Source organism: Taudactylus pleione, unplaced genomic scaffold (assembly GCF_031769625.1).
Source record: "Taudactylus pleione unplaced genomic scaffold, aTauple2 ptg000393l, whole genome shotgun sequence".
In the NCBI taxonomy this organism is placed as follows: Eukaryota; Metazoa; Chordata; class Amphibia; order Anura; family Myobatrachidae; genus Taudactylus; species Taudactylus pleione.
In genome coordinates this window covers 159,775-184,131 of record NW_028284794.1, presented here as the reverse complement: position 1 = coordinate 184,131, position 24,357 = coordinate 159,775, and the positions used below count along the sequence as shown (strand labels likewise).

The window sequence follows — 24,357 nt, the reverse complement described above, 5'->3', positions numbered from 1 at the left end:
TATATTTTCATAATCCCAAACAGGCCATTGCTTTATTAGTGGATAAATTACAGGTTTTTGCCAAGGTAGCAGGATTTTTGGTCAATACTACCAAAACAGAAGCCCTGGCATTTTATCCTGATGCTCTTGTGGGCTGGTATAATGCCTTTCCATTCAAATGGGCTAATTCTACTTTGAAGTATTTGGGCGTATTATTTCCCCCGCACCCTTCTAACTTATACTCAGTGAATTACAATAAAATTTTGACACAAACGTTAGAAGATTTTCGCAAATGGAGTACCATACCCCTTTCATACATAGGCCGATGCAATGTCATTAAAATGGTTAGTTTTCCCTGTGTGTTATACTTGATTCAAATGCTACCCATTCTTATTTCAAAAAAAGATCTCTAAACACTTAATAAAGAAATGCAACAGTTTATATGGGCCAACAAACGCCCCAGGATCTCCCTCTATAAGTTACAGCAAACCACAGACCTGGGAAGTTTAAACCTTCCTTGTATAAAACAGTATTCTATAGCAGCCAACTATCGCTTTGCTAAGGACTGGATCAGTGGGGCTAACAACTACTCTTTATTTCCAATAGAACAGGCACTTAGTCCGGGTATACATTTAGTAGCATTACTACACACCAAACCTTCCCTGATGCCAAAACAAATCAGAGACAATGTGCTTCTTTCCTCCACTTGCAGTGCTTGGAGGCAGCTCAGATCACTCCTGGAACTTTCCCCGGCTAACTCCCTTTTTCTCCCGTTAATAAATAATCCTGCTTTTTCAGGAGGCCGATCATCACAATACATCAGAAATTGGTACCTTGGAGGTCTGAGGTGTCTGCACCAATTTTTGGATGTCGACACTTTTAGATTTCACACACTTAGTCAATTGTAAGCCAAATTCTCTCATCTCATCATTCCGCTATTTCCTTATCTACAAATGTCAGGTTATCTTATGACAACACTTACTGTAGATTGATGGCTGATGAGGACAAGCATTTCCGGCTGGATAATGCCTTATATTTAAGGCCTTTAGAGCCTTTTTCGTTTTCATACATTTACACATTTATTTGCCCTGTTTTTAATTTGGAGACTATTACAGTAGCTTTGGCTAAATGGAGAGAAGACTTCCCAGAATTTAATTTATCCCAATTAACAATAGCCACACAAAGATTAAACAAACAATTGATTGCTGTATCGTATGCAAAAATTAATTATAAGATTCTTCACTGGGCATACTTAACTCCCAAACTCACATTTTTAATAGCATAGTCTGATAACTCCAATTGTTATAAGTGCGGTTTGCCAGGGGCAGACATGTATCATTGCCTATGGCTGTGCCCTAAAGTAGTAGAATTTTGGAACAAAGTTCACCAGTATATTCAACAGACCCTAGCAATAAATGTTCCCCTTTCACAAAACTGGATATTTTGGGGTAAGTTATCAAGGGATCCTTCTTACAGTATAACCAAAGGTGACAAATTGCTTTTGGTAAAGATAGCAGGGGCGGCTAAGAAAACAATTTTATCACAATGGATAGAACCCACAACCTCAAGCCTTACATTATTCCTGCCCAGAGTCTCATATCTATTTCACATGGAATGGACTGCTACGTCTCCTCACAGAGAGGGTATGGCCAAAAAGTTTTTCTCTATTTGGTTACCATTCATAAAAACCCAATCCTCAGAGCTGAAACAAACACTCAGAACATGTTTCTAATTAACAACTTGGTACAATATGATGATCTTGGATGGGGGTACTCCCTTTTAGGATCAGATACGAAATTTATTTGTCTACCTCTGGAAGGATCTCTTACTCCACAGATCAACGGGAAATCTAGTTATGATACAATATGTCATCTCTTAAATGTTAGCTCCTGTGTACAAATGGAGCATTGTTAACTATTCCATTGATACTTTGTTCTGAAAGACCTTATTGTTTTGTGATTGTACTTTCAATAATACATTATGTAATATTTGTACAAGATTTTTGAGCCAATAAATATTTATTGTTAAAAAAAGATAATTAGTAAAGGATTGTCATGGTTGTCAGCAGCTGACTTAAGATTTCTACAATGTTTTAAAACTCAACCTTTTGGAGAATTCCAGGAATTCCATCATTAGGTAGCAGTCAATTTGTGGGAGAGTGGACAACTTATAGGAAAACATACATACAACACAGATAACAGCGCTGAGATATATGCTAATTTGCAAAAATATTAATATATTTAATAGCTGATATGTAAAAGCATATAATAATGCATGGAATCAATATAGAAGTATAGAAAATAAGAACATCATAAAATCCACCATTCAAATAATTACTCAATGGGTGCTTAGAAGCATAATTGTAATCCAATAGTATCAGTGCTTAAATGCTGTATTGTTAGTCCAAGCCAAATAATTACCAAGTCCAATGTCCAGTGTGAATGTGGGGTCTTAATTAGCAGTGATTGGCAGGCTTTTGCAAAGATCCGGTCCCCTGGGCATAGGTATGGCGATGAGCTGGCATAGCTGGATGGGCACTTAGGTAAACCATGCGACTGGTACTCCTTTGGTTTTGAAGAAGGTGGTGGAGAATAAAAACAAACAATTACTGACGCATTTCACTGTGTCAGAATCACAGCTTTATCAAAGGTGATTGTATGGTTGTAATGGAGCCTATTTATAGCAGCTTTTCCAAGATGGCTGCTAATTGGCGGCTGGTACAGATTCACATGTAATGAATAAATCAAACAGGCCAGATAATCATATATAGCATTATAATACAAGGAGACAGACTTACCTAAAGTAGAAATGATTCTATATGTAGGAAAATGCAGCTAGATCATTTTTATAATATGCTGTTTGTCATCCGCAATCCCCTTGACCATGTGATATAAACAAAGAAGTCATAGAGAGGAGGGGATTGTAGGTATAGTAAACACTTATTCGGCTATCAATAGGTCAATTTCCGTCCATGTGATGCTCTCTTATGTCACATGGTATGGACCTATGTAGTGGATAAACATCCCGGTCACGTGGTGTCAGTATACATCATGTGACCTGTGTGTTCATACACATGACAAGCTGCATGCTTGTCATTAGATGGCAAAAGGCCCTTTTCCTTCCATGTGACACCCTTCTATGTCACATGGTGCAGACCTACATGGTGGATATCTAGAAGTCCTTGCCACTTAGCCAAAAGTTTATTTTCTACTGTGGGGACCAACACAAACACTCTGTCCTCAGGAGCAAAGATGCATAACTGGGCATTGCAGTTGTACACCTGCTGCTGTGCCTATTGGGCCCATTCCAAGTGCTCTCTCACTATCGGCACCACAGCAGCAATTATTTTCTACATTTGGGAAACATTCTCAATAACAGTTTTATATGGACTGGACTGCCCCTGCCATGTCTCTTTGGCAATGTCAAGTAAGTGGGTGTCTAATGTACAATAAATCAAAAGGTGAAAATCCAGTGGAGGACTGGGGAACCTCTTATATGGCCAACAACAAATAAGGTAACAATCCCAATCTCTGCCCACATTATCCACCACTTGTAATAGGATTGGGATAGAAGGTCCCTCTCCTGGGGTAGCTATTTTTTATTGTACAGTATAAAAACAGAAATAATGAAAATAAACCCTAGTCCATCTGGACACTAACTAAACAACAGATTCCCTCTCCAAAATGGCAGGTTCTATTGCCCTCACCACAAACATAGGCATATGCACAGTACTTATGATAAGTATAGCCCAGTGTATCTAAATAGGTGTGAGACACTGAGCCATACCCTGACACAGCTTAACTGAGACTCTTCCAGGTGCAATTGCTAATCAGCCTGCTCTCAGGCTGAAAGGCCCAAACACCTGAAATGGCCCTGTGGATGGAACCATCCACTCTCTGCTCACATCCACACCCCAGTGACCCTTTATCTGGCTTTTACTAAAAGCCCAAAACTCCTACAACAAGCACACATGTTTCCTTGGGGTTTCAAAACACATATGTAAAGAATTGGGAACGGGGCACAGTGCTTCTATCACAATATATATATATATATATATATCTATATATATATATATATGGTACTATAAGGCTGTGGTGTTCATTATTGTATATATTTTATATGTACTGTATATATTTTTGGTATTTTTGTTATATACTTTGTCTTTTTGTTCTTGCACATAAATATATTTTTTATTTTCCTATCATGTGCAACAAATCCATTGAAGACGCTGATATTATCTTAAAATATTGAATCTAAATGCATGAAAAGTGTCACATTGTATGACATTCTGCTGATTTATATCATTATTACAGATACTTATCAACTTATCGGTGTCTCATAGTATGTCACATAGGATTACAAGCAAGGTGTAAATTCATATGTAAAGCTGGCCACATACTAGACCAACTTACATCCAACCAGCCAACTTGTTGATTGGTTGGAATGAAAATCTGGTAACGTATTGGAGTAAATGATGATCAGCAATTTTCTCCTAAATGTCAGAAAACAGATGAAAATGGTCGGTCAGACAAGTTTGTTAAATGTTTGATCTAAACTATTTGTTCAAACAACAGTTTTGGTTCATTTTCCAGTGTTTGGGAGCAAATTGCTGATTGCATTCCTTACCAGATTTTCATTCCAACCAATCAACTTTTTGGCTGGTTGGACAGATAATCTTTAGATGTGTGACCAGCTTTAGACAAACAATATTTTTGCTTAGCCCCCTTGTCATTGTCTGTTTGATTCTATATCTTATATATAATTAACAGAGAAAATGCCATTCTAATTTTAGGATTTATGACAGATTAGATTTTATATTGTAGTTTGTATTTTTTGGATACAAATATACACAAGTGGCATGTTTTATATATAAATAGGATTAACAGTTTAAAATATATTTATTGAATTCACCAACTTACTTATTTGTTTCAAGGATACCCCTTGGCTAGGGAGTATTTTCTCTCTTCTAACAGTCTTTATGCTTGATATCCTCTTATTTCAGGGGTGCACCACAAGTGATTTTAAATGATCTACAATTTTCAGTTTATGTCTGTTTAGTTGACATACAATGCTTAAATGAATGGTGATTAGCACGTATTAAATATTATAAAAGAAAAAATATTTTTTTTTTTTAAAGAAATTATTAGTCTCCCTAAACCTAAAGGAAAGTATATAACATGGCCATAGTCTAATTCTCCCCTTAATGATTATCTGATATAATTGCTACACCTCTGGCCAATTCTCCTCCTAGCCGTAGTGAGGAAAGATGGTGCTGGCTGGCCAATGTTTCAGTCTCTATTTAGTAGACGTACAATTAGTGCTTCTAGGGCACCAAATCAAGATAAATGCAAAATGAAAGTAATTCCTGCTGCTCTATTTATTACAATTTGCTATGCTCATCCTCTTCTCATGTTCTTGTCACCAACACCACAGGACAGAGATAACTGTCATTGTCCCAGCTCTAGTAAAATATTTTGGAAAATGCTAATATACAAATACAGTGTGAAATGGCAAAACCAAAGCCATGCACATCACTAATGCCGCAGTTACATCTGCAGGAGATTCACATTGTGTCACAATTTTGGCAATGACCCTTAGTAAACACACCAGGCCCTGTAGTTCAATAAAAACTGTCTTTTTTTAATATCACTTAGAAATAATTATCTCTGGGTAAATACAGTGTTAACATGATTAGTGAATAGCATAGTTTATTATAATCTGAAACTTAAGGTGGGTACACAGGATGTAGTTAATATACCAACATACGGCATCCCGGCTGAAGAAATCCCAGTGCTGGAATGCCACTACCTGGCTAGAAGACTGGCACTGGAATATCGGCAGGAGGTGACATCCCAATGCCGGAATCACGACAGCCAGGATGCTGACCGAAAGTATACCGGGCTGGTTAGGACTTTGCCACGGGGGGAAGGAGGGTTAGGTTTAGGCATCATGGTGGGGAGTTAGGGTTAGGCTAGGAGAGGGGGAGGTTAGGGTTAGGTACCCCAGGTGGTGGGTTATGGACCACTGGGGGGGTAGGTTTAGGCAGTAAGGGGGGAGGATCAGGTTTAGGCCCTAGTAGGGAGGGTAAGGATTTGGATGGGGTGTGGGGAGGGTTAGTGTTAGGATGAAGAAACAGAGGGTCAGGGGGAGAAGGGGCGAGGATAAGTATACTTGCTTGACCCTTGTCAAGATCCTGATGACAGCAGGCATCCCGTCTGCCGGGATTTCATACCCATTCTGGGTACACACCTAGCAGATATATCTGCAGATGAATGCTGTTCCTACACACTGACCAACCATCATCTTCCTTCTGTCTGCGGGTCCCGCCCGCTGGCTGGGGGTCTCCGCGACCCCCTCCCTGCAGCTGCTGCTGAAAGTGTAAAGGCGGTCAGCCAATATATCTGCCAGTGTGTACCCAGCATAAGAGATCATCATTATCAACCTTAATACATAGACACCACAGCTTCTGTAGTGTCATGTAATGATCGTAAGATGTAACATACAAAAAACAATCATAATTGATACAATACAATTAGACCGTGCCGGGCATCATGTGCTATGTGGCGTATAGACACTATGTTTTTGAGAACACATCTGTATAATTATACCATGAGGTAACAAGGTCAGGACATGTAATTATTATCTGCAATACAGTATGTGGAGTACAGACTAGAGATGAGTGGATTTTTAAGGCTGTTCCATATGTTATGCTCCATGTTCTTCACTTGGTTGAAATATTTGGCCTGTCAGAATGGAATTTGACCTTAAGAGGCTCCACTTCTACCCCAACCTTAAGTGACAATCATCAGCCCAGTTCTACACATGGACTTTTATTTATATGAAATAAAAGATAACATGTACAGTGTGGAAGAGCAATTTGAAGAAAAGTGAAACAAATTGGGACTCAAACATTGTATCAGCGGAATATTCCACGTCAGCAAAATTTTCTGTTAAGATGCAAAACTCGCTTGTGGACTCTGGACCTGATTCAGCATAGCGCTCACAAGCTGGTTAATGGTGGCCCAGTGCGCACGCATGGGCACGCGAGCCCTGTAGCGAGTGAGAACTTCACTCACTCCGGGGCTCACAACAAAATAGGGCGGCTGTCGATGTTAATCGACAGCTCGCCCCATTTGTAGGCGGGTAGGGGGGGATGGCTGCACAAACGGAGGCGTTCCCATAGGTACGCCTGGCATTTGAGGGTGGCCCTACTGACATCACTTGTGATGTCAGTAGTGGACTTCCTGATCTATCAGAGCAGGAAGTCCACTCGGCATTGCGAGTGCTGAGACCCTACCACAGGGTCTCCTCGCAATGCTGATGGTCGTGATAATCACGACCATCTCCAGCCCGCTCGCACAAGCTGTTGGGTGGGCACCCACAGCTTAGCGAGCAGGCAGGAAAAAAAATAAAATAAATTCCGCCCTGATTCAGAGCGAGCGCTCGCAAACAGCGAGCGGCTCTGATTCAGGCCCTCTGTGTCATGGCATACCATGTCTGTATTACGCGAGGAACACGTCCAATAAGGCGTCAGCCTCAATGATCGGAATTTCATTGCTTTTTGAAGTTTGTGTGGCAGAAATTCAACAGGTTTTGTGAAATTTCAGATCACGTCTAAGCAGCCTCAATGGGACATATGAAAAACGTTTTGTTTTTTGTCTATGGAATTTCATTGCTTTTTTAAAACTTATTAATTATCAGGATTTGGAGAAGCAAACCGGGCCACCTGCAGGGGAGAAGGGCAACAAAATGGTACTCTAATGCAGGAGGAGGAAGGCCGGCACACAGGAGGTGTTTTGGGGGTGCACAGGGAGAGACGGCTATGGAAGCGGGCTGCAGGAGTGAGGGGTAGCGGCATGCGGACCAGTGGCAGTAGTGCGCAGATTACGGAGGTGCTCACTGGCGCTGGGCATGCATCTGAGATAATAAGACGCATATCGTTCAACAATATTGTTATCATTCATATCGTTAATGGATATTGGGCCTGATTCAGACCTGATTGCACGGCTGCGTTCGCACGCAGTCTGTCGATGTTTGCATTCTGCGCAGGCATATGCATTGCAGTGCGTGTGCAGCAACCGGCTATTGCGATCGGGAATTGAGGGTGGTGACGGGGGGTGGTCAGAGAAACGCGGGCGTACCTGGGCATTTAAACGCCATTTCAGGGGCGTGTTTAATTAGGCCCCAGCGACGGCACACGCATCCTAACATCTAGTTACACACACAAACATTAGCAAAGTCTGCAGTAGGGTCAGGTCAACCACAACTTGTGCATGTGGGTCCGATGGTTCTCAGTATTACCGATGTTTTGCTGTCTTGCGAGAACGGAAGTGAACGGAAGTAGGCGGCATTATGTAGTGTTGGGTGTCTAATTAGGAATGGGATTGTATTGCCAGCGGCTGTATAGCCTAACCCTCCTTTTGGGGAGCCTAACACTAACCTCCCCCCGTTAGTGCCTAAACCTAACCCCAGGTCACATAATTACATCCTGTCTACTTATTGTGCTGCCGTTACATTGCGTATGGGGTCATTTGCATATTTTTGCATCGACAGGCTGCGTGAGATCACAGCCGTGCGGTCAGGTCTGAATCAGGCCCATTGTCCAGCGTGTAGGGGGCTTTATTGTGTCTCTCTTTTGCAGGATTTTGCACAGGTATTACAACATTATTTGTACTTAAATGTTTCGCATACATAGATTGGTCGCTATAATTATTCCTGCAGACCAGAATTCTGTCATTGCTTATGTCCTGCCCACACTTCTGCCTTATTATACCCCACGCAATTGCCAATTCAAAAGGAACAGACAGTGGTGAGGTTCCTGCTGTGTTTATAGAATTAGAATTTCTGTGAAATGTTTAATACAGAGGGGCTCATTTATCAATGAATTTTATCATACGCAAACATTTTTAAATCTGCTGTGTATGATAAATGGTGCTCCAGCCAATCAGCTTCCAACTGTCATTTTTCAAACAGGTGACAGTTGGGAGCTGATTGGCTGGAACACCATTATCATATGTTATGAGTTTTAAAACTTGTTGCATATAATAACATTTGTTGATATATGGGCCCCTCGATACACAAATAGTGTGACATGGAAGAAATAATAATAGTCACTGCTGATTATGTTGCCGCAATGTCAACGTGGCCTTTGAATTCTGAATTTAATTTGCGCAAAAGTTTTTAGCCATTTTGATGATCCCTGCAGCCTTTTCTCTGTGTAATATCCTCCACTCCAATTTCTTTTCCTCTTATGAATTATTACTGAAAGACGCCAGCTGAGAACTCCCTAGGTATGTGACTTATGATAATGTATTTTCCACCGAGAAATCTGTCAGGTCTGATAAAAGAAAAGTATATGCCACTGGGAATTCCCCTTTGTTTAACCCTGCGGTTATATATGGTCTGTATGTAAATTTGAGATAAAGTGAGTGACAATTAAATTAAATCGGAACTAAGGTGTTAATGCCAAATATTGCAACACAAAGAGTTTCTGATATATAAATATGGGAATACAGGAAGTAAATGAAGACTGAGGCCGTGGAAGGACGCAGTAAGTCATGGGACCGAGCAATGCTCTATTCAGACATATATGGACCATCCAACATCGTCATCTACCACCAACAGACCAATATACAATATAGGCAATATCATATTCCACATAAAACTCCTTCTCCAAATCTATCAGGAGAATACAAGATACACCTATATACATCTATAATCTTCTTACTGCTCAACTCTACTCATCATCTACATGTTTCACTCCTTTAAAAGCCGGGATTCAGTCAGGAAGCTGATGGTCAAAATGCCGACCAACGGCTCCCTGACTGTCTAATCCCGGCAGGGTTCTAATGACAGGTATCAAAATCCCAATACCTATCATTTTACTTACGCCGGGAGCCCGACGCCCGGAATACCAATCAAAGGTAAGCCGGACGGCGGGCATGGACAGCCGCGGGGGGGTGGTTAGGTTAGGGGCTCCCGGGGGGGATTTAGGGTTAGGTACCCCCCAGGAGGGTTATGGTTAGGCTAGGGGAAGGGGGGGTTAGGGAGGCACCCCCAGGGGGAGGTTAGGGTTAGGAACCCCCCTGTGAGACTTAGGTTTAGGCTGCGTGGAAGGGGGGGTTAGGTTTGGGCACTTACAGGTGGTTTAGGGTTAGGCACTTGGGGGGGAGGTTAGGGTTAGGCACCCCTAAGAGAGGGTTAGGGGGGCTTAGGTTAGTCAATACATAAAATACTTACCTGTCAGGATCTTCACCGCCTTCCAGCACATACACCCTCGACACACCATTGTCTTGTGACAAATTTTTTAAAGAGCTGTTTATAGCCCAGATAAGATCCATATTTCAATGGTTCCTTATGACCCCCAGATCTGTGTACATTTATTTAGGCAAACAATGTAAGACAGTGTTACGGCTCAGTAGTCACCTCTCCCATTCTCATCTCTCCCTCCATAAATCCATTGATACAGCAAATGGATGCGTGTAATTGCCCTCAGGTCTAATGACAGTATGGTGATCAGCTACTACAGAGCAATATGGCACCTGGCACTGGCACACCTCATTCTCCGCTGCATAGGGCAGCCATGCAGACTGGAAATGTCAGAGCTTCGGGGGCTCCTGCAGCCAGGGGATGTCATGCTGGGAGCCGTGTTACCTATTCACCTTACCAGTTCTTATCACCTTACCGACTTCAGGCAGAGACCACCCAGGACCACCTGTTCAACGTAAGGAAGATTTACCTAAGAAAAAGATTTACCATGTGCAAATAAAAATGGCAGGACAGGACACTAAATAGCACATTACTTTTGTGGTGTAGTTATCTATTAGATTTATAATATCCTTGCATTTATTACTTGCAAACCATTTATTTGATTGCTCAGGTACAGATTTTCATCATCACATTTCCATGTATTGGCTTTTGCATACTCTCCTGTAATTTGTACTAAAATCCATCTCTATCTTGCTTATTTACAGTCAGCTTGTGTGATATTTTAGAGGTTGAGTAGCGCAAGGCTTCAACCGTCTTGCACTTTACTGCATCTTACAGCTGTTTTGTTGCAAGTTTTGTAATACGCTGTACCCAGTATGGCTGTTTGGTGCAATTTTAGTACAGATGTCTTCTATTCCTGTGATAAGACCATACATGTTACTAATATTCCCTCTTTGCCTCAACAGTATGTTTGTTCCTTAAATTGTAACAGACTAAAATTGGGCTACATATTGGTGGGAAATATGACAAAAATCTCAAATTTATACAATATTTTGTATTTATAGTGCCACATTGTTAGCTATGGCAATTAAGACCCTTCTATATGTTTATTATTATTATTATTATTATTATTATTAATAATAATAATAATAATAATAATAATTACACATTTATAGGGGTCAATCCAATTATATGCAAAGGGTGCAAGTTGCCGTTGCTACAGCATTAAAACACCGGCAATGGACCAACACCTCACGCACTTTGTGGCTTGCTCCGAGCCTGAATTTGCTTAATTTTGCTAGGAGCCCTATGGGGCTGCGAGCACTTTTAGGTGAATCCAGGCTGCCGTCAAGTGTGGCCGTTGTCGTGATAACTGGCACCCACGAGGACATTGCATAAAATAGGATCGACCCCATAGATGCGATTTTACTTTAATATAAGTACAGTGTACTTTTTTCTTAATATTGAGTTTGACTGTTTCACCCATATGAACACTGTACCCAGTAACTGCCATCAACTATTTTAAATAAACTTTATAACCAATAGAAACTGTAAATGTTGGTACTTGTTACAGAACAGCCTCAGTGGTAAAAGGTCTGGTCCAGTAACCACTACATCAGTGGCACCATGTGTTTGGGATTCCCACTATAAAGCTGCATAAACAAACAACGATTTTTTGAATGATTATTGTTAAATGATATCGTTTAATGATAATCGTTTGAAAAAATCGTTCACTTTCTGAGTCAAACAGTGAACGATAATCGTTCATGCTCGTTCACGTTTGTAGTTTGTAGTTCAGTTAGACTTGTCAACTCAACGATTTTCATTAAGGGAATATGCAAAAATCGTTTGTAGTTCATTAAAAATCATTCATTATGGTGCATACACACGATCAGATTTTTTCTTCAGATATGGACGTTCATATCTGAAGGAAAATCGTTCATATCTGACATGCCTGAACGATGGACGATCAACGATGCGCGTTCCCGTTTGTCAGATAACGATATCTGACATCTGATGGGTTTGCAGTCAGACTTGGACGATTCCATTCTTTTTAATGCAGTCAAAAATCGTTCAATCGTTCAAATCGTTCAAATCGTTCAAAACTTTGGTCAAATCGTTCAAATCGTTCAAATCGTTTAGTCGTTCAGTCGTTCATCTGACAAATCTGACAAGTCTGACAAATCTGACCGTGTGTACGCTCCATTACACTTTAAAAAATCTGACAGATAATCTGACAGAAAATCGTTCATAAAATCGTTCATAAAATCGTTGGTAACAAAATCGTTGTGTGTATGCAGCTTTAGAGTGTCTTGGGCTTCAGAGGTAAACTATTCAAAGATAAATATTCAACTCCAGTACTCCCCGTAAAATAGTCAGGCATCATTAAGAGACCAATAACCCCTTAAACTCATATACACCACTTTTTTAAATATAAAATAAAATCTACTTTTCATATTTCCTAAACTGCCAATAATCTAATAAGTAAAAAAAAAATAAAACGTGTCTTTAAAATTAACCCACCAACTAACCATAAATAATCAAAGTCAAATGATGAAATCTGGAAGCTCCAGGTACTCACCTTCCTTGCCAACCAATCACAAGTGGCATTTTTGGTAAAACACTCGTGATTGGTTAGTGGAGAAGAGGAGTCTGCAGGACTCCTAGCTTCTTCTCACAAATCGTGAGGAGTCCCGGATTATGCACCCTCCATCATGTACTAGCTCAATGAGAAGGTTCTTACTAATTCTGTTCATACTGTGCATTTCTCTTTACATCAGTTTCCACTTTGAAAGTTATCAGCAGCTCCAAGCACTGAGATTCGCAATGGAGGAGATCAATAAAGATCCCGATATTCTTCCTAATGTGACACTGGGTTTCCAAGCCTATGATTCCTGTGATGTGTTCCATCTGGATTTAGAGAGCTCTTTGCAAATCCTAACTGGCTCCAATAGAGCCATACCCAACTACCGATGTCTTCCAGATGTACCTCTTTCCGCAATTATTGGACCTGCCATCTCCACTCATTCGATTCTTCTAGCTCATATTATGGGGCTTTACAGGTATCCTCAGGTGAGTTGTTTTCAGGAATATGTATTAGACATAAAAAGCACAATAATGTCCCTCAACAAAAATAAACAAAATGTTTAATGGAATAAATTTAACAATAATGAGCTGCAAAAGATCATTTGTTATGAAATGTGAATTGAAGAAAAAAGAAAAACAAACACAAAAAAGTTTTTAAATACTTGTGTTGTTTTACATAGACAGATGCCTGATTATGTCATCCTGTGTACCTCACATTGGCCTACATCTGTGTAGAAAGGACACTTACAATCCGAAAAAACTATCCCTATATGTAGAATATAGTTTTATGGATTTGAATAAACTTATTTGATTCCGCAAAAGTATTCACAACCATTTTCTAGTTTTCTTTTTTACTTTGTGAAATCTAAATTAAAAATAAAAACCTACTTTTTAACCCATTTGTTAAGATACATCCTAACAAACCCATGAACTATAAATTGCTAATTATTGATTGGAGTCAACCTATATTCAATGGAAGTGTTTAAAATGAATATACCTGTCTGTGGAAGGTATCACTGCTTATTATAATAATTATGATGATTAAATCAGAATAAGAGCCTAATTCAGAAGTGGTCGGGAATCTGTGCAGACCCCTGACCCGTACTGCGCATGTGCAGAAAGGGTCCCGCATGTTTGCATGCAGTCTGGCAGCAGACTGTTAGTGATTGACAGTGTGGGCAAAAGGGGCACCGATGGCCTCCTTTACCCGAAATGGAGCCATTGAGGAGGAGGGAATTGGCCAGAATCTCTGTTGGCTGATGGAGATTTCCTGGCCTCTATCTCTCATCTGCGGCGGCCGGCTTGCATGACCCCATGGTTTACTTAGCGGACTGATGTTCTTGCACATTATCTGATTCTGCATTGTACAACGCAGCTCGGATAAGTAACGCATGCAGAAGGCATAATGTTTCTTGCTGCACTACCATATCTGCAAGGATGGAAATGTAAAGCTGCTTGTGTGCAGTTTTGCAATTCCATCCTAAGCTGAATCAGACCCTAAGATGATACTGGAGATTTCTCAATGTAGATACTGTATGTAATTTATGATAAACAATTGTGGCCTTTCTCTAACAGCTCAGTCATTACTCAACAAGCCATCTACTCAGTGACCATAGGAAGTTTCCATCCTTCTTCAGGACGGTTCCAAGTGATGTCTTTCAGTCTCTGGGACTGGCTAAACTTGTGCTGCATTTTGGATGGACTTGGGTTGGTCTACTGGCTATAGATAATGATTATGGTCAACAAGGAATCCAGTTGGTCAGACAAGAAATAATAAAGGGGGGAGCATGTGTGGCTTTCACTGAGAACATTGTGATGAATCTACCTGACCACAATGCTCCACACATTGTCAAGGTCATTAGACAGTCAACTGCCAAGGTTATTGTTGTCTTCTCTGCCGAAATTCAACTGATTCCAATTCTAGATGAGATGTGGAAGCAGAAAATCACAAACATTACATTTGTTGCCAGTGAAGCATGGTCCACGTCTAGTCAACTGTACATTAGGACATTTTCAGAGCTTCTTACTGGCACAATTGGCTTAGCATTCTACAGTGGAACAATTCTAGGATTTAGGACGTTTCTAAACACAGTTCATCCATCCATGTCCTTGGGAGGAAATTGGATACAAATATTTTGGGAACAAGCTTTTAACTGTAAATTTTCACAAGTGAGAAACTCAACAGGTTTCTCGGATGTTGGAGATAAGGAGTGCATCGGTCAGGAGGATCTACAAAGCATACAAAGCAGTTTTACTGATGTCTCCAGTTTAAGAACTACATACAATGTCTATGCAGCCGTCCATGCTGTTGCCAAAGCATTGGAGGATCTGAATAACTGCAATGTGGTGGAAGGTTCGATGTCATCTAACCACTGTGCAGATATTTATAATTTTAAGCCTTGGCAGGTAATTTAGTCCTTGTAAGATTGTCATCAATGAGTAATACTGTAACTTCACTAGTACTAAAAGTTTAAACCTACAGTACATGTAAGTATATGCACTCATACACTTATCCTTATTGCACTATGTGACACAACATAGATTCTCCACCTCCTTGTACTGTACTCTTTCCAAAATGTAGCACTGTATTTGCATAACAGCTGCATACAGTCACTTATAGAGTTCTAGGCACTATAGATTAGTACTTTTTGCATAAAGAAGATGGTATATAGGGCCTGATTTAAGTTAGTGGGACTGGCACTTCATTTTTATATGTAGTAGCTGTGCTAAAATATGCAAACTCAGCAGGAGACATCTTAAGTAAAAAGATGCCCACTGCCGGCTTCTGTTATCCACAACCTGCATCCAAATATGCAGCATCAGATCTCTACGGGACCATCGGACATCTGAGTAACTCTCACATTACTTATGCTGTCTGGCAATTTCTCACTGCAGGGGCCAGTGAGGCCGTATCTAAGGACGCAGCTACTAGCTTCAGCAAGCCCAGAAAACAGTGCCGACCCACCACCGCTATCAAATGCCAGCAGCATGCCAATCATGCTGCGGCTTTGGCGGCACTGCATTGTAATTTTGTCGCATTAGTGAATCAAATAAGATTAACACTTTGTGGGAAACGTTTCTGACAGCTTGGTCGCAAAGGGGGTGGAAAACGGGGATATTTGGCGTGATTTGAAAATAGCTGTATGTGGACACATCTGTATAATGTAATGGTTCCACCACTTCCACAGACTTTAACATAATATTAGGTTCTCTGCTGGTGCGCTTAAGCTTAAATATTGGTAGTATTTGCTAAATATTTTATAGCAAAGTTATAGTACATGTAGATGATGTTTACTAAGTTTGTTCTAGTCTTATATATAAAATAAATTGGTCTGTTTGTCTGTCTGGTTATGCAATTGTACACCCTGCACTGATTGGGATGAAACCAATGTGAGGTGGTCTCTTTTAGGGGGGTTATTGTCCCAGTCTGACCTGATGTTGGTGTACGCTGGGAAGAACCCGGGAGTCTGTTCTGAGCTTTCCACTGGATGGCTTTGGATGAAAACTTCACAGAGTGGTAACATTGGATCCCAGCAGAAATACCATGGGGTTGAGGTCCTGGTCGGACCTCCCATTGGTGTACACTGGGCAGAACTTTTACCTGGGGAGCCTGTTCTGGTCCTTCCACTGGGTGGATTTGGATAAAAACTTCACAAAGGGGTGGTTTGGAATGCCTAATGGAGTGGTTGGTGTCCCGGTTGGACCTCACAGCAGACTGCGCAATGTAGAACTTTGACCCATGGAGTCTGTGCTGGGAGTGGTAACATTGGACCCCAGAAGACATACTAGGGGGCTGATATCATGGTCAGACCTCTTGTTGGTGTACGCTGGGCAGAACTTTGACCCGTGGAGCCTGTTCTGAGCCTTCCACTGGACAGATTTGGCCGAAAAATGTACAGAGTGGTAATATTGGTGTCACGGCCAGGGTTTCTCGGCATGGTGGTCACTGGGTATTACCTGTGAGGTCATTGTAGCGAGGGGTCTCTGGCAGTGGTGCTGGTGTTTGGTGAGGGGCATTGGCTGCGCGTGGTTCTGTGTGGGCACATTGTCACTGAGGCCTGGGGAGGCCTGGTGGTGTTTCCATTCCATTTGGCATGGGTGCCGCCATCTTGCCTCAGGTCATGTGATTCAAGCTGTCCAATCCTGGTGGGTCATTAGCTCTTTCCAGCCAGTCACAGCATGACAAATGGTATTTAGGAAGGTCCAGAGCTTTCATTCATTGCCAGTGCAATGTGTTTCTCAGCTGTGGCTGAGAGAGAGTACCTGTGCCTTACCTGTCTGCCTGGAAGTGCTATTAGCCTGTTACCATGCCTGCTCCAAACCTGCTGGACTCACCCTGCACCCTCCATTTACCTTTCCCCTGCCTGAGTACCTGAACCTTCTGTTTCCCTGCACCATGCCTCACACTCTAACTCCCAGCTGGACTTCATTACCTCTGCCTGCACTTCGTTACAGATCACCAAACCTGCATACTGGACATTTCCTGCCTGTCACTATCTGGACATTCTCCCATTTGCTTCACCACAGTTATCGAGTGCACTTTAGTGCTAAACCTGGACTTTTTCTTTTGCCATTCCCTTGTCTACTAAATCACTTATTAAAAACTCCACCTTTTTATTTAAATCTGCTTCTGTGTCTGCTCCTGTCACCACCCCGGGTCCACAACAAACCCAGACCTTCACAATTGGATCCCAAAATACATATTAGATGTTTGAAGTCCCAGTTGGACTTCTCATTGGTGTACACTGGGCAGAACTTTAACCCGGGGCTTCTGGGCAGAGCCTTGACCCAGGGAGCCTTTTCTGGACCTTTCACTCAATGGATTTGGGTGAAAACTTTACAATGGGGTGGCAAATTGTCTGGGATGCCTAATGGAATGTTTGGGGTCCTGATTGACCTCAGGTCTGGAATTCCTAATGGAGTGGTTGAGTCCCAGTTGGACCTCACAGTGAAGTGCAATGAGCATAACTTTGACTCAGGGAGCCTGTTTTGAGCCTTCCCAGAAGCATATCTATAATGGGTGCAGGGTGTATGGTGCACATGGGCCCCAGTGTTCCATATTATTAAAAACTTAACTCTCCGAGGTTCCACACCGTGTTTCAGTGCTGTACAAAAAGCCAGAAAAATGGCCACTGCGGCCATTTTTCTAGCATTTTGCGCATGTGCAGTAGACTCTGGTCACACTCTAGTGCCCAGAGTCTACTAATGCTCCGGTGGCCAGCCAGCCATGTCAGTTGGCTGCCAGCCGCTGGGAAGAGAGAAGGGGGCCCCAGACGGGGAATGTACATGGGCCCCCTCCTCTCTAAAGATACCCCTGGGCCTTTCACTGTATGGATTTGGATGACATCACATAATTTGGATTAAAGCTACACATAGTGTAACATTGGATCCCACAAGACATACTAGGGGGTTGAGGATCCAGTTGGAGCTCCTGTTGGTACATGCTGGGCAGAACTTTGACCTGTGGAGTCTGTTCTGGGCCTTCCACTGGATGGATTTGGATGACATCACATAATATAACTGAATAACTTGAAGATGAAAACCCAGTCAACGTAGCATTTTCAATAATTTACATTTACAAAGTGGAGGCTTTTTACACTGATTTCAGCAGATAGCAATGGCGTTCGAACAGGCCTTCAACTTCTGTAGCCCATACAATGTAATGTGTGGTGTACTGTTCATTGAGAGGCCATCTGAAATGGTGCCTGCTTCATATTATCTGTCATTTGACAATGATGATGATGATGATTATTTTTATTGTTGATTTATAAGGCGCATTAGTAGTTCAGCAGTGCCTTACAAAGTACATAAGTAAATGAGCACACAAGAAAACCGTTATTACCAGTACCAAACAATTTACTGTTAGCTGTCTGTGGGATTGAATAAGTCTACCTTCTCTTTATTCCACTCGAACATCCATTAGCCATTTACAACCACAGTCCTTGTGCTCAGACCCTTTTCTTTGTCTGTTGCTCCACTCTGTGTCCACTTTAACAACTGCCACCCCCAAACAATAAACCAGTGCAGCCATTGTGTTAATGCTCACCCCAATGCAAAGTCCATCAGATCGTGTGGTTTACCCATTATTCCATCAATGATGCACTTCATTAGTCTCTGCATAGCCTCGCCTTTCCATTGTTATACAGATTTGGTTACCTTATTCAGCATAATCTGCAGAATAGCATAAAACCACCTGGTGGTCAAAATAATTTGGAGACTCATTGTACCTATCAAGGATCATTGGAGGAACCACAGCCTCTATTGAGTGAGGGGCAAGTGATCGCCGTAGTATGTACATAGAGAAACTTTGAACAATCATAAATTGTGAGTTGTAAGTTTACTTACATATTATTCTTTTTGTAGAGTAATACACGTTTGCCCCTTTTGTATTCATTCAGAACTGCAAATGTCACTCAAGGGAAAATAGGTGACAGTTGTCATTTGTTTTCACCGAGTGAATTTTAAATTATTGCTGTATAATGAATCCTGGAAACGACCAAAGTTATCTTGCAGACAAAAGTGCTTAAACTTTTCTCATTTGTAATCCCATATATTTATTAATTTTGATACTTACTGAAAGTATTTTATTAGCTGGGGATAACCTTGCCAAGTTTGAAACATTATTTGCATACTAGAAGATAGGATCTGCTAATGGAAGAACCATTCTGTTGTCTCCATAATATATATATATGTTTATATACAAATATAGCCACTCTCATCGTTGCCGCGATGCGCGTGCACAGCATCACACATCGCGGCAAAGCGGACCTCTCGCATAGCCGAGACTAGGCGCGGCCCCTATTCTCCCCATTAAAGCCTATGGCGTGCGTGTGCATATGCACGCACACGCCATATACGCCGTCACACTAGTCGTGCCATCCATGCATGCATATATATACAGATGTAGCCACGCTAGTGGGATGGATGAGCGTGGCTACATCTTTATATATATATATATATATATATATATTTATATATATATATATGTGTGTATTTATATCAGTAGAAAGAACACAATGGTGCCTCCTAGTGCAACAAGTCAAACAATCAAAATGTTCCATAAAATTATAAGTGATTGGCCATGTTCCAAAATTAAAATTAAATTTGTGATTATCTGCACTAGCTCTCAACAAAAAATAGAAGATGAAAATTGCACATACAATGTTAAAAAAGTAATAAAGGTTATCTGAGAGAATAATGGCCCACGCCAGCTTTGCATCAAAAGATCATCTGCTATTATGACAGGAATTCGTAAAATGTGCTTCTACTGACACCATGACGTCTGATGTTCTTTTTTTGCTTTGCACCAAACAGCTCCTGTACTATATGAAGAGGGTGAGGGTGAAAATGAGCGATGGGAGAGAACTTTCTTTTGATGAGAATGGAGACCCACCTGCCGTCTATGACATTGTGAACTGGCAGCTGAGCTCGGAGAACACCATCCGGGAGGTCAAGGTTGGCAGTTATGACACCACAGCACCTCCTGGTCATGTCTTTACCATAAACACAAGTTTGCTGCTGTGGGCTTCTAAAAGCAATCAGGTAGGACTACAGTAGTCAGATACAACACAAAAGACAAGATACTGAGAGCTATGACACCAGGAACGTGTCCTATATACTGTATGTTAGACAGAATAAATAATTCACCAACTGGCTAATGATTATACAATTTCACAGGTTCCTCTCTCCATCTGCAGTGAGAGTTGCCCACCTGGTTCCTGGAAAGCAGCTAGAACAGGTGAACCAATCTGCTGTTTTGAGTGTGTCCCATGTCCTCATGGGGAGATCACTAACACGACGGGTAAGCAACATTTTCCTCTGGTCTGACACCATTCCTGGTGGAACTGACAGCACTAATATCCAAACTTTTGTAAGAAATGTTAATTGTGCAGAGTGGCACTGAACTGCAGCTTTTCGACCATATCCATGCTTTAATTTTTTTCTCGTTAGAAGGGAATTTCAACCAAAAATCTGGTTTTCATACACCTTGATGTGCAGATTTTGACTCGTGTGATCTACTGAAGGCCATTCTGCACATTAAGGCGCATAAATTAATTCACTCTGAGGTTCATAAACCGTGCTAGGATGCAAACTGTCTTAAGTGGTTGGACTACCTATATTGCAAACCACCACTTAGTAGTAAAAAAGATGGACACAAGTTTAGCTCCATAAGAAATAATAAATGCCCCTAATTTAAAGTAAATATGTCATGTCCCTATAACTTGGAATTTTTCTTTTTGCAACCATAACAAAATGTGTATAGGGGTTTCCTCTATCCACAAACCTTTAAGAACAATGGAATTATATAAACCAGTAATTATTATGAATTTTATTTTTTTAACACCTTAACAGAGATGTTTACAAGAATATAAACATGTGCCTGGAAAATGTGTTTATTTATGTATTTATATGTTTAAATGCTGGGAATTCTTCAGCAATTTCAAAATTTAAATGTAGCAGACTGGTTCAACACTCTCTAACTGGTTTGTGGGTTATTCATGACTTCGGGCTGTTTCTTTCCCATCCTAAGCTGTTTTGGAAATGAGTCCTGGAAATCAACAGTGTTCATCCAACTTAATCAAAACATCCTTAAGTTGGCCATACACCTGCACGATTTCGAGCCGATTGCCCGATTTTCGATGAGTCATAAGATGGATTGAATTGTGTATTATTTTAGTAAGATATGATCTGATGCGTGCTCCCGCGCTCCTATAATCGGATCTTATGATCAGATGTGCAGCACATCTTGTCCATCATATCATGTGCAGATTGTGCTGTTTATTTTGTTCATGCGATCCATCGTGCGGCAATTCAAGTCATGTCAATGACTGTATCCAAATGAGCGCGTGAAGCACAGGATCGATCATACGACAGATCCTGTGCTAAGAAAAACAACAAACATGCTGCCGACTCTGCCAGGGAGCTCTGGGGAGTCGGATGGTGAGTCATGTGTAAATGCTGGTCGTGCAGGTGTATGGCCAGCATTAATCTTTTTAAATATCCTCAAACCTGTACAAAGAGTCTTAAGTTTACTCAAACAATCTCAAGATGGCAGGACAATGTTGAGCCATGATCAAATAGTTTGCAAACAATTTTCACAGTTGTCTAAGCTTTTTTACATGTTTGGAAGCAAAGTATTGATATTGACCAAGCAAAATTGGAGGTGGATGAAGATCATGGTATTGGTGCTTGTGTCATAGAGTTTTAGAACATATTTTTACATCATCAGAGTTCGATCGTGTGCATGGAGTAAAATTTATGCTGAATCTGAATGCCAGGGCTGATCACTATATTTTATTTCAACCAACTGAAGAATATTTTGGTCCTCTTACAGACTCTGTGCATTGCATCAAATGTCCTTGGGATCAGTATCCGAACTTTCAGAAATCCAGTTGTCTCTCAAAAGCTATGGAGTACCTATCTTATGAGGATCCACTGGGGACATCTTTGGCTTCTATCAGCATCATATCATCTCTGGCTCCAGATTTCATTTTACTACTCTTCATCCAGCATAAGTCTAGCCCAGTGGTGAAAGCCAATAACTATTCCCTCAGCTGTCTCCTTCTGTTGTCTCTGTCCTTCTGTTTCCTCTGCTCTTTAGCCTTCATTGGTTACCCTCAGCCGGAGAAATGTTTGCTCCGTCAGGCAACATTCGGCATAGTTTTTGCTCTTTGCATCTCCTGTGTTTTAGCCAAAACAATAACAGTGGTTTTTGCATTCATGGCGACTAAACCAGACATCAGACTAAGGAACTGGGTGACACGAGTGCCCTATATTATAATTTCTATTGGTTTCTTGTTCCAGCTCCTCTTGTGCATCACTTGGCTGTCCCTCGCACCTCCATTCCCTCAATTCAGCACACAAACTCAATCCAGATTCATTCTTGTTGAATGTAACGAGGGTTCTAGTGTAGCTTTCTGGACCATGCTGGGTTATCTGTTTCTTCTGGCCACCATTAGTTTTATTGTTGCCTTCCTGGCTCGGAGACTCCCTGACAGCTTCAATGAGGCCCAGTTTATTACTTTCAGCATGTTGGCCTTCCTCAGTGTCTGGGTCTCCTTTATCCCAGCCTCCCTCAGTGCTCAGGGAAAATACACTGTGGCTATGGAAATATTTGCCATCCTGGCATCCAGTTGGGCTCTGGTGATCTGTATGTTTCTTCCTAAATGCTTCATCATATTAGTCAGACCACAGCTAAACTCTAAAGAGCACATCATGAGGAAACATAGAGACTACAGTAAGAAGAATACAAATTGAGAACTATACGTTGTTACTGTGAGTGAATAAAATCAGCTATATGAGAGAAAGAAATGTACAGTATGCTTCAAAATGGCATAAATCTGTGAACCGATGTGCATTTAATAATAATAATAATAATAATTTCATAATTTTGTACACACAAAATAATATGTTTTTGGGGAAAAACATCAGATTTTATACCCAATCACAAAAATTCATAAATTCTAATTTTTGATCATTTTATGCCATTTATTCCAGCATTGCAAAACAGATGATTGGAAAGATATATTAAAATCATCTACCTTGGTCTTTCCTGCATTAAACAATAGGTTCATGAAAATATTTCAAGCACAAATAAGCTCAGATAACTCTGACACTTGTGATGGGATTGCCCAAAAGTTTTCCAGTTCTCTTTGGGTGTGTTAACATTTTAAATCAACTTTTACACATTCTGAGCCAAATATTTGCTTGTTTGAACTTATAAATTAATAAACGTGTTGCCATCATGTTCTGTAGATATCTTCATATGTTCTTTACATGAAATCTAAAAAAAATATTATATGGGGAGGATGGTTTTAATAAATTCTTACTAAAATATGTATAAATGTAATTTATTGTTTTTGAAATTCACAAACTGTTCAAATGTTTCCGGAAGCACTGTGTGTTTTGTTTTTCATGAGTATTGGTGTATATCTGCAGTTTGTTTTAAGGTTTTATATATAATTATTGTCATTTGTTCAACTGTTGTTAATTTTATAATAAAGATGTTTTTATTCACAAATTATTAATTCTTAAAAAAAAAAAAACACTAACAAGAAAGCAAAGCTAATCATCCATAATGCTCGTCACAGCTGAAACAATTATCATCCCCGTGCAGAACCTATTTAGGCACTTTTTGTGCTGGTCACTTTCAATATCTCTAAGTACTTTAGCATTTTGGACCCATCATCCTCCAGGTCATGAGTAGGGAAAAGTGCGGGTAAAATGCGAATGTTTATCCAACTGACGGGGCCAAACGCATTGCATGCCATTGCAGACAAATGCACTGCGTGGGCATGCAGGCATGTGTATTATGTGCTGGGTATAACATGTCTGAATAGCAGTTTGGAGGCAAGTAATTGGTTAAATTAATGGGAATGATGGGTGTGTGGCTTGGTAAACTGGTCCAGGATAGTGGTATTAATGGGAAACAGTCGGGAAGCCGATGGACGGAATCCCGACTGCCGGCTTCCCGACTGTATAATCCCGGCAAGGGTTGAATGACAGGCGTCGAGGTCCCGATGCTTGTCATTTTCCCTACGCCGGGAGCCCGACACCCGGCTTACTGATCAAATGTAAGCCGGG

General features: G+C 40.9%; 1 protein-coding gene across 1 annotated transcript; it reads left to right on the top strand.

Annotated features, from left to right (window-relative positions):
- The first annotated feature begins 12,741 nt into the window (after positions 1 to 12,741).
- On the top strand, positions 12,742 to 23,031 carry LOC148506823 (extracellular calcium-sensing receptor-like). Its single transcript, XM_088446071.1, has 6 exons — positions 12,742 to 12,761; positions 12,969 to 13,260; positions 14,350 to 15,180; positions 20,089 to 20,316; positions 20,452 to 20,575; positions 22,109 to 23,031. Exons 1-6 carry the CDS (start codon positions 12,742 to 12,744, stop codon positions 23,029 to 23,031), a joined length of 2,418 nt encoding a protein of 805 aa, XP_088302197.1.
- The last annotated feature ends 1,326 nt before the right edge of the window (positions 23,032 to 24,357 follow it).